The sequence below is a fragment of the Erythrolamprus reginae genome, chromosome 1, assembly GCF_031021105.1.
Source record: "Erythrolamprus reginae isolate rEryReg1 chromosome 1, rEryReg1.hap1, whole genome shotgun sequence".
Taxonomy (NCBI): domain Eukaryota; kingdom Metazoa; phylum Chordata; class Lepidosauria; order Squamata; family Dipsadidae; genus Erythrolamprus; species Erythrolamprus reginae.
In genome coordinates this window covers 426,438,229-426,449,373 of record NC_091950.1, presented here as the reverse complement: position 1 = coordinate 426,449,373, position 11,145 = coordinate 426,438,229, and the positions used below count along the sequence as shown (strand labels likewise).

The 11,145-nt window shown below is 47.7% G+C and overlaps 1 protein-coding gene across 1 annotated transcript in view; it reads right to left on the bottom strand.

The window, feature by feature from the left end:
* Window positions 1-938: 938 nt before the first annotated feature.
* The window catches only part of MYO1C (myosin IC), a 38,303-nt gene continuing 28,096 nt past the window's right edge, over window positions 939-11,145 (bottom strand). Inside the window, 10 exon segments of the mRNA XM_070735546.1 lie at window positions 939-2,419; window positions 2,534-2,633; window positions 5,477-5,574; window positions 5,766-5,795; window positions 5,797-5,837; window positions 6,327-6,462; window positions 7,378-7,433; window positions 7,531-7,624; window positions 9,541-9,624; window positions 9,826-9,985. Coding sequence (XP_070591647.1) covers window positions 2,393-2,419; window positions 2,534-2,633; window positions 5,477-5,574; window positions 5,766-5,795; window positions 5,797-5,837; window positions 6,327-6,462; window positions 7,378-7,433; window positions 7,531-7,624; window positions 9,541-9,624; window positions 9,826-9,985 — 826 coding nt within the window. The 3' untranslated portion in view covers window positions 939-2,392.

The following is an 11,145-nucleotide window of genomic DNA, read 5'->3' as shown; positions in this document are numbered from 1 at the left end:
CTGGCAGATACAACTGCTGCATTAAAGATTCATAGTGTGGGCCTAAAAATGATTAGTATGATGTGATGGCAAGGACACCTGTCTATCCTGAACTGTTAAAAAAATGGAAAAGAAGAAAAGGCCAACCGCAAGGTGGATAGATGGGCCCTAGCTACAGCAGTGATGGGGGCGTCGCTGGGAAGAAGCCAGCTTGGAGAGAGATGGTGCCATTATTCAGAGGTCCTGTTTGCACAACGAAAGATCTCAGGAATTTGAGAGAGAGGTTGCAATGGCCTAGTCACTAGTGGTTAAAACACTGGGCTTGTGGACTGGTACCTACTGGTTTCTGCACGTTTTGGTTCAGATCATTGTGGAAGGTGCAGCCTTTGGCTTCAGACACTTGATGGGGCACACAACAAATGCAATTTTCATCCAACCATGGCCAGTTGGTCGCCAGCCTAGAATGATCTGAAAATACCAGCTGATTTTCCAAGCTAGAAAAAATGCAAGCCGAGTAAGATGATAAATTGGGCAAAAAAGCCCAGTGCTTAAAAGGCAGCTTGCACACGAAGCAATTATTTAAACAGCTTTCATGAAAGTTAATCAAAATGTAGATTCTGTCCATTTGTACGACAGCAACCGACAAACTGCCTGGCATATGCAAGCTCTAGTTTTAATGCTGTGTCAGTGTCACATGAAAATATTGAGGAAGCCATTGTGAACAGTTACAAGGCAGACTTGGTGTATGTTTTCCATCTTGCTGTCCCCAATCATTTTTTTGGGGGGGGGGGGGGTTGCCCTTCTCCCAGCACTGTCTGTGGGGGCACCAAGTTGAGCACTTGTGCTGCAATCCTAAAAACCGAGGAAGAGCGGAAGCAAGTTTAAACGGGCCCAAATAAGGTAGTATGAGTCAATTGCGAAGTAGTTTGCTAAATTTCACCACGGTCAACAAAACAGGATTTTTAGTAAAAATTTATTTGGCATATATATCTTGATTCATATCGCACACTGCAGAGAGCCTTAAATCTTATGTACACTATAGCATAGGTTCCATTTTAGAAATGACAAAAAACATTTGCCACCAAGTAGGGAAGAAAAATCCACCTTTGAACTTGGACAGCAGTAAATAAAGCGCATATGAAGAAAATGATATTGATTCTATGCAAGTAACGCAAAAGGCTTATTTCAGATCAACAGGCATAAGCACTGGTGCAGCTTGTTTCCAAGTCTTTGTGCTGTAAATGCTCCTTTGCAATTCAGAAATGTGAGTTCAATCTGTAGTTTTCAGAGGACAATAAACAAACTTGGCTCCTTAAACAGCTGATTTTTCAAGCTAGAAAAAAAGCAAGCTGAGTAAGATGATTAAAAATTCTGAATTGGACAAAAAAGCCCAATGCTTAAAAGGAAGCTTGCACACGAAGCAAAAATTATTTAAACCGCTTTCATGAAAGTTAATCAAAATGTAGATTCTGTCCATTTGTACGACAGCAAACAACCAACTGCCTGGCATATGCAAGCTCTAGTTTTGAAGCTATGTCAGTGTCACATGAAAATATTGAGGAAGCCATAGTGAAAAGTTACAAGGCAGACTTAGTGTCTTACTAGATATTTTTTTAAAAAATCCCAAATATTTAGAACTTTGCAATCTGAAGATTCTACCACTTTTTAAATCACTTATGTTTTCAAAAATGCATTTCAGGAATTTTTTTGAGCTCTTCTTTTTGTTTTTTGCTTGATATTTCATACCAATGTCCCCGCAAAGACTAGAGACTATGAATATTGTATTGAAGACTAATAGAAAACCTGTTTTTTATAAGGGTCAGTTTGTGGAGAAGATATTGCTGAACTCCCTTTGGCAAAGTCAAAGTGCAGATATATAAGTAATTCATCCAAACCAGCAATTGCCAAGTCTTGGGAAATTTCAGGGAAAGGAAAGGGAGAGAATGTAGAAATGCCAAGAAGGTTGATATTTCTTGGATTGTCATAATTTCTTCAATTAGAAATAACAAAATAATTTCCATAGTGCAAACATCCCATACAAGGAGGAAGTATTTACAAAATTTCATCTGTACATTATGGCTTTTTATGTTTTCATACAAAGCACCTAAAACAGGAGAGGCTTTCTTTATAAAACATCTTCATATAAAATTTGGCATTTTACTGGGATTTGCTGGCAACACTGCAGGTTACCTCACTCTCTCTTGGGTACCGTGGCCACCAGTCTGTTTAGAGCCGGTTGGTGGATTGAGTATGGATAGAACGAAAACCAAGGGCAGAACTAAAGGAGGGTCATTGGTGGCCAGAGAGAACAGAGGCAAAGCGAGGCCACTCATTGATGAGGAGGCCAAGGAAAACCTCTGCCCGTGTTCACCGAATGAGTCTATGGCCCCTTGTAGGGAAGTATTCATTGCCATCATCGAGAATTCAAACGAGGAGCCACCTGAAATGCAGACAAAAACAGTAAGAGGCGCTGGGGGTCTTTTCCTCAGAAAAGGTGCCCAGCCCAGGGAAGAAGGTGGCTGCTTTTAACTTTGGCAAGCAAAGGGTTACTTACCACTGCCAGGTGACCATTCTTGGCTTTGGCTATTAGCAGCTCAGATCCCGAGGTGAAGTCAATGATGCCCTCCTTGCCTTGTCCAACTGTGAATTTGATGCTGGGGAAGTGGACAGAGTCAGGATTAGGATATTTCAAGGGCCAGGGAGTAAAACTTTCAGGTGCCACCACAGGAGAGCCCAAGTCACATAGCCAGGGCAGTGCAAGGCTGTACGATCTTCAACAGAATGATCAATGGCAAAAAGCAACATTTGTACTGTTTTCAATGTGTGCAAGAATATAAATTAGGACATTGTAATCTTAGACTACAAACTGGCCTTTTGACATTACAGTACTGAATTTGTGGTTGTAAAATTTTGTATTGTAATTGTATTGTAAATTGATACTTTGCAGCTGGGAAAATATTGAATTTTTAGACATTTTTAATTTCTAAACAAAAATGAAGTCATGGAAATAGAGACTTGCAAATTGTACCACATGTTTCAGCTTATTCCCAAAGAAGACCCAAACTGTATGTATCAAATATAAAGTACTTGAATTGCTAAAAGGGGAAAAAAAGTCTAGAAGGAAATTTAGCCCCTCTGAAACTCAATGAACAAAGCAAGAAATCCTAATCTAAACAAAAGACTACACCAAAATAAAACACAAATAGAGAACAAACAGCTTCTTAAAAAATGACCCCATATTTGAACATAAAGAGAACTGATACACCCAAACTGAACACAAAGAGCTGTAAACCCCCCCCCCCCTTGTACTTATGTACCTAAAACTCAAGTCCGAGGGAAACATGTCACTTTTAGAAGAAAACCACCACCAAGAGCAAATCCCCTACTCTCTGTCCTAGCCCACTCCAACGAAGCTCCTCTGGAACTGAACAGTCGCTTTCATAGCCCCCCCCCCTCCCCCCGGATGAAAATAGGCAGGCACCCACAAAAGAACATTCGTCAATAATTTCTAAAAAAAAGAACAGGAAGAAAAGCACTCCAGACTTTCCCTAAGGGTGGGGAAAAGGCGAATATTGGTGACACGGGATTCGATTCTTAGGGGAATAGAATTGAATAGTCAGCAGATCAGGCAGTCAATCTTGCTCCCTTTAGCAAAAAACCAAAGATGTAACTAATAATAAACCCCATGGATTACTATCCCTTTTTTCTCTACACACGGGGACCAATGACACAACAATGAATCTCAAAACAATAACAGGAAGAAAGTTAAAGAATTAGGAGCACAAGAACTAGAAAAATATATTTGGGAAACAACTGGCTCTTCTTATCAAAAGGGTTTTTAAATAAAATTGAAAGGTGAGGATGGGGCAATCTTCACAACCTTTAGAACCTAATTCCAAGCAAAAGTCACTAGATAACCAACCACGTAAGGAGGTAGGGAGTAAAGAGAAAGAAGAATCCTCCCGAAAATTCACAGGTACAAATTTCAGACACACACGTTTGAAAATTCAAAACAATGTTCTTTATAATGAAAATTCACTTAAACTAAGCCCTTTTTTAATATAGCAAACAGCATTGGTCTCCAAACAAACTGGTAATTGGTACAAGTCCCTTATCAGTTCTGAGATAATTAGCTTGCAGCTGTGAGGCAATTCACAGTCCTTCTTTCACAAAGTGAAACACACTTTGCTCTGGTTTAGTTTCAAAGTGTGGAAAAAGCAACACCCCAAGGTCGAAGTCAGCAAGGCAAGCATGAAACACAAATCAGATAATCCTCCACAATGGCCAAACCCACACGCTGCTCTTTATAGCAGCCTCACTAATGACCACAGCCCCACCCAACCACAGGTGGCCTCCTTTTCTTTGATAATAATCTCTCAGTTGTTGCTGCCTACGCATCGCTCTCCGCATGCGTGGCTGTATCATTAACTCTTGTTCCGAATCCAAGGAGGAGAGATATAATTGATCTCCTTCTGAGCTGTCTGCCACACTCTCCTCCTCCCTGTCACTCATGTCTTCTTGGTCAGAGGAGTCTTCATCATCATATTCCACCGGGAGCAAAACAGGCCTGTGGCATGTGGATGTCTCCCCCACATCCACAGTCCTTGGGGCAGGAGCTGGGCCAGAGCTAACCACAACAAGGAATTTATTTATTTATTTATTGGATTTGTATGCCGCCCCTCTCCGTAGACTAGAAATAGAGTAGTATGAGTAGAGTAGTAGTCTTTTGTGGGTGCCTGCCTATTTTCATCCGGGGAGGGGGGCTATGGAAGCGACTGTTCAGTTCCAGAGGAGCTTCGTTGGAGTGGGCTAGGACAGAGAGTAGGGGATTTGCTCTTGGTGGTGGCTTTCTTCTCCTCCCAAAGTTGTAGATGCTTTATCGCTGGAGGTTTTAAAGAAAAGCCTAGATATTTCACGTATCTGAAATAGTATCGGTGAGTGATGGGGAACCTATGGCCCGTGTGCTGGAAGGGGCAGGCACGCCAGATGTCGCCCGTTCCTCTTCTGGGAACGCGTGCTGGCTAGCTGGGGGAGCTGCTTTTCGGGTTCCTGGTACTCCCCTGGTGCCGAAAAGGTTCGCAGGTCTCCAAGGTCCACCCCCTGCTCTATTCTTTTCTAAGGATTCTAATCTCACTGGCGTGAAACATTTCTATTTCTGAGCCAAAGGAAACAAGCACCAGGTGCCAAGCTGCTTTCTGACCAGCATGAGAGCTGACCGTGGTTTGCGGCCCCTTCCGTCTTCCTTGCAAGCAGCGGATCCAGAGGAGGCGGCCTGGTAGTCCCAGGACGAGCGCAATCCAGGCCCAGCCTGCTGGAAGGGGGACTTTGGGCTCCATCCCGGCCCAAACGAAATGCTTCCCTGGGACTTGTCAACGGCTTTGGGAGCCGGGCCAGGGGCCGATGCCCTGTTGGGAACCCTGGAGAAGGAAGGGGCAGCAGCCCCTGACCCAACGCAGCCGCAGAGCCACGTTCCTGAAGGGCAAGCGTATAAACTCACCTGCCCTGGTTGATATTCACACTGTTGGTTTTGTTGGCACTTGTAGCAATTTTAGTCAAAGTTTCAATCACAAAATCACTCTGCAGCACAACATCTCCCTGGAGGGAAAAAGGGTCCGGGGGAAGAGGGTTTAAGACGTTGCTGGGGCAGGAGTCGGGAGTGGGGGGGAGAAGATGTGCTCCTAGTCAGGCAGGAGCTCCTGTCCAATGCCCCTCCCCACCTCCCCATCACAGGGAATCATCTCCATGGCTTGAGGCCCCCCTCCCCCAGTCTCTCTCGGGGGAGCTACCTTCTGCTTGTTGTCCTGGCGAAGCACATTGGAGCACGAAAAGGTTGTCGCTCAGGCTGCTGACCGAGATGCCTGCAAGGGACACGAGGGGGGGGCGTCTGTGGGAAGCCGGGCCCCGCGTCCCCTGGGGCTCTTCCACCTGGCCCAGAGAGCAAACCGGGCTCTCCCGCAGGGGTCACGCGGCTTGGCCAGGCGAGGACCGACTGTGGACCCCTGAGGGCTCTCAGACCTTACCTGGCGGTCTGAGTGGACTTAACCCTGCACAGCCAAATGCAAAATGGGGGGGTCCGGGTAAGGATCACTGAAGCCCCCCCATCCCAGTTAAGTCTCGGGAGTGGGGGGGGGAAGAATAGGGCAGGGGGTGGCTGGAAGAGGCTGCAGCCCCTCTTTGCTCCAGGCTGAGCCAGGTGTTGGTGCCAGGCCCTGGGACCCCCCACGCGCAGTCTGATGCTACAGAGAAGAGACGGGAGCCTCTGCGTCCATCCCTGCTTCCTCCTCCCACACAGCCCCTCTGACCCCAGCTCAGGCCGGACCCCCAACTGCGAGTCTTCCCCTCCCTACCTGTGAGGTTGCCGTAGTCGATCTGCTGCTTGAGTTTGGACTCTTCGACCAGCATGGCCGCGTTCTGGGTGAGCAGCAGCTGCCGGGCACGGGCTTTGTAGCCTTTGCGGTCATACTTGACCACGGGAACCGCATACTAGAGGGCAGCAGAACACAAAACGACGTTTTTTCACAGGGGCCTTAAACGGCCAAAAGTGCCTTTCCAAAAAGTGCCATCGTTGGTACCCTGAGCTAATCAAGACTCTTGACCGCTTGGAAAATGTGCCCCAGAGCTCTAACTAGATTCCCTGGTCCCGGGGTCAGGCCGAAGGTGCTTTCCTTGGCATAAAGCAGGAACCCCCAGCCCCCAGTCGGTCATCTGTCACCAGGCTGCCTAAACAAGCAAAGCCGCACCCCACGGGATACTGGCCGCATGAAAAAATGCAGCCTTTTCTCTGTGGAACGGCCCAAAAGGTTGGGGCCCACTGGTCTAAAGGGTCAAGAGAAGTCAGGGGAAACAAAAAGTGGCAGATACAATTCTATTTCATAGGAGACCTTCAAGGGGGTCACCAGAATAATCCCATCATAAACAGCTACTGTAGCTTGGATCAAAAGTCCTATGGATTTAACAGGCTTGTACTGCATAGGGCAATCAGTTCACCAATGCCTTTTTGAGAATGGCCATTGTCCTTTCAGTCCATAGTCTGCAACCTGTGCATTTCACTGTTTTAATATCATTTCAGCCTACAAATACAGAGCCAATTTAGTCTAGTGGTCAAAGCACCAAGCTAGAAACCAGGAGAAGCTGAGTTCAAATCCTGCTTTAGATGAGGGTCATGAAGTTTGTGTCATGCCTTGCAAATCTTTAAGGTGACAAAAACTTCATGGGATTATTTTTTCTGGACCCTTCGTCTCTCTCACCCACTGAACCCCATCAGAAACTCTGCTGGCAAAGCCGCCTGGAGTCCTTCGCGACCGGGCGGCATAGAAGTGGAATCAACAAGTAAAGGCTTCGCAGTACCCACCACCACCACCACCACCGATGAGAAGGAAGGGGCGAACGGACTCTCACCTTGAGCGCCTCGTTTCCCAGCACCTGAAGGATTTTGGCATTGATCTCTTCATTACCTGTCATCCCACCCCCAGGGAAAAAAGGGAAAGGAAAAAAGAAGTTAGGAGGCACTCACTGGAAAAGTGACATTTGGCCGGATTAAACAGTACTTACCAAGACGAGTATTGAGGAAAAGCCTAGGAACACTTTGGGGGTAATTGTCCTTTTTTCCCTTAAATATCTCACTGGCTACCACTTTCTGTTCGAGCTGCAGGGGGATTAGACAAAGACAAAAGAACCAGGGCTGGGAAAAGCTTGGGTAATTCTGAAAAATGAGATTACAAAACCCCAGTCCAGCACAATACCACTCAAAAAGAAAATAAGAGCTCCCAAAAGGGGACCAAAAGGATAAGAATAAAAAATGGAAAAGGGAGCGCATAGGACAACATGGGGTGTGCCTCAGGGGCCGGTCCTCTCCCCCCTACGGTTTAACATCTACACGAAACCGCTGGGTGAGGTCATCTGACAACACGGGGGGGGGGGAGTCTCCAACAGTATGCTGACCATGCTCAGCTGTAGATCCCCCCCCCCCCCCGTGTCAGTTCAGTGAAGCAGTGGAGGCGATGTGCCGGTGCCTGGAGGCTGTGAGGGTCTGTATGGGAGTCCTTCCATCTCTTGGGGGGGGATGGCTTTTGACCCCCTCACAGAAGGTCCAAAATCTGGGAGTCCTCCTTGACCACAGCTCACATTAGAGCACCATCTCTCAGCTGTGGCGGGGGGGGGGGGACTTTGCCCAGGTCCGCCTGGTGCTCCAGTTGCGGCAACTATTTGGACAGGGAGTCTCTTCTCACGCCCCTGTGACCCCGAGGATCGATTACTGCAATGCGCTCTACCTGGGGCTACCTTTAAAGAACGTCCAGAGTCAGTCAGTCCAAAAGGCAGCCGTGCAAGCCGTTGCGGGCTTACCAAGATATGCCCACATATCACCCTCTCTCCCTGAGCTGCATTGGCTACCGATCGGTCTCCAGACGCAATTTGAAGTGTTGGTTATTATCTATAAAGGCCTACAAGGATTAGGATCAGATTACTTGCGGGACCGTCTCCTGCCTCTTGTATCCCAGAGGTTGGTCAGATCCCACAGATTTGGCCTTCCCCAGGTTCTGTTAACCAAGCAGTGCTGGCTGGCGGGGCCAAGGGGAAGGGCCTTCTCTGTGGTGGCTCCATTCCCCCAGATATTTGCACTCCTGTCCTTTCAAAAGGCTTTGCTAACAGGCCTGGGGCCTTTGAGCGCGAACGTTCTGCTGCAGCTGACAGTAAGTTAGTGGTATTGAATGAATTGTGGGTGGATGGTTTTTAATTGTTGGGGCTTTTAAGATTTGTATTTGTTGCATCAATAGAGGGAGATTCTCAAGGCCACACCAAGGGCTGGTGCCGCTATACATGCTGCTTTCGTAAGGCCAAGCTTGGAATACCGCCTCCGATTGTGGTCACTGTGATGCCAAAAAAATATTGAAAGAGTGCAGAGAAGAGCAATAAAGATGAATCTGGTGAGTGGTTATGAATGAATTGGCTGACCGATTTTAATATATTGGAATTTTAGTTTGTAATTTTTTAATTAATTAGATTTGTTGTTGTGTTGTTTACATTGTGTCTTGTGAGCCGCCCCGAGTCTCTGGAGAAGGGCGGCATACAAATCTAATAAATAATAATGATGATAATGATGATGATGATGAAGAAGAAGAAGGGGCTGGAGGTTGAAACATATGAAGAACCCTGGCAGGGTGTCCAGACTAAAGAAGAGAAGGACCAGGGATGACACGATAGCCTCTTCCAGCCTTTGGGAGGCTGCCACAAAGAAGACCGTGTGTATGAGTGTGTGTGTGTGTGTGAACGTATTCTCCTGAAGACAAGGCAAGGTGGGAGCTGATCCAGGAGAGATCCAGCCTAGAACTAAGGGCAGGTTTCCTGGCAGAGAGGGGGGATCCACCAGTGGGGGGACTCCCCTCCAGGCGTTGCCCCACCAGCGGAGGGACCGGGCACCCGTTTCGGGTCTCCTGCTTGGGCAGGAGGTTGGCGCAGGGGGCCCTGTCGTCCTCTTCGGAGATTCCTGACCGCCCATGAGACTCCGCCCACAGCTGAGGACCCGCCCTCCGCTGGTCAGGACCCTGCCCTGCCCAGGCTCACCTGCACCTTCCACTCGGGGCTGATCCTCTTGCAGTAGCTCCACACCAGGTTCTGCGTGCAGAGATCCCGCAACAGCTGGGACGCCTGAGGAGGAGGAGGAGGAAGACAGGGGCACGTGGGCGGGAGGGGCCACTGAGGGGCACCTGGGGGGCTTCGTGGGAGCCCAGGCCTTGCCTGCCGTCCATCGTGGCTTCCTCGCAGGGAGAAGCTCCTTTTGGGACAAGGCTCGATGGGGCTTGCAGGGCCTCCTTCCCCTCCGCTCCCTTCCCACAGCTGGGCACCCACCTCTCGCAGGGAAGGCGGCGGCACCGGCCAGGACTTGTCCAGCACCGTCTTTGGCAGGTTGCGCTTCAGGTTCATCAGGAAAGCATAACGGATGTAGTCCAGGAAGAATTCGTTCTCAGGGCAGCGGGAGCAATTCCGGTAAATGAAACCTTTGATGAACCTGTTGGTGGGAGCCTCGCTCAGGTGAAGACTGATGCCCCGCCCCCGACACACACGCACACACACAAACGCTCCACACAAGGCCAGGCTTCTCACTGCAGGGGGTCTTGGGCGGAGGGAAGAGGCGGAGGGTCTCTGGGCCAAGTGCATAAACAGCCCCCCTCCTCCTCCCACAGTAACAAGCCCCGAGGGGCCAGGAGTGGGAAGGCGCCTCTCTCTCTCTCTCTCTTTCTCTCTCTCTCTCTCTCTCTTTCTTTTTCTCTCTCTCTCTCTCTTTCTATTTTATTTTATTTATTTATTTATTTTGTCCAATACACAATGAGGGTTTTAGTGGGTATATATCTATATACACATAATAAAATACATGATGAAGGTTATATAGGAGATACTCATAGTAAAATATATCTATGAAAGAATAGAAAAGAAGGTATAGGAATAGAACATATCAATGAAAGAATAGAAGAAGAGATAGAGGAATAGAGGAAAGGTATAGGAGATATAGGAGAGCAATAGGACAAGGGACGGAAGGCACTCTAGCGCACTTGTATTCGCCCCTTACTGACCTCTTAGGAATCTGGATAGGTCAACCGTAGATAATCTAAGGGTAAAGTGTTGGGGGTTTGGGGATGACACTATGGAGTCCGGTAATGAGTTCTCTCTGTCTCTTTCTCTTTCTTTCTCTCTTTCTCTCTCTCCCTCTCTCTTTTTCTCTCTTTCTCTCTCTCTGTCTCTTTCTCTCTTTCTCTCTCTCTCTGTCTCGTTCTCTCTTTCTTTCTCTCTCTCTCTCTCTCTTTCTCTCTCTCTCTCTTTCTCTCTCTCTGTCTCTTTCTCTCTGTCTCTTTCTCTCTTTCTTTCTCTCTCTCTCTCTCTCTTTCTCTCTCTCTCTTTCTTTCTCTCTTTCTCTCTCTCCCTCTCTCTTTTTCTCTCTTTCTCTCTCTCTGTCTCTTTCTCTCTTTCTCTCTCTCTCTGTCTCGTTCTCTCTTTCTTTCTCTCTCTCTCTCTCTCTTTCTCTCTCTCTCTCTCTCTGTCTCTTTCTCTCTCTCTTTCTCTCTTTCTTTCTCTCTCTCTCTCTCTCTTTCTCTCTCTCTCTCTGTCTCTTTCTCTCTCTCTCCATCTCTGTCTCTCTGTCTCTCTCTCTCTCTGGCAGTCCAGAGTGTGAGG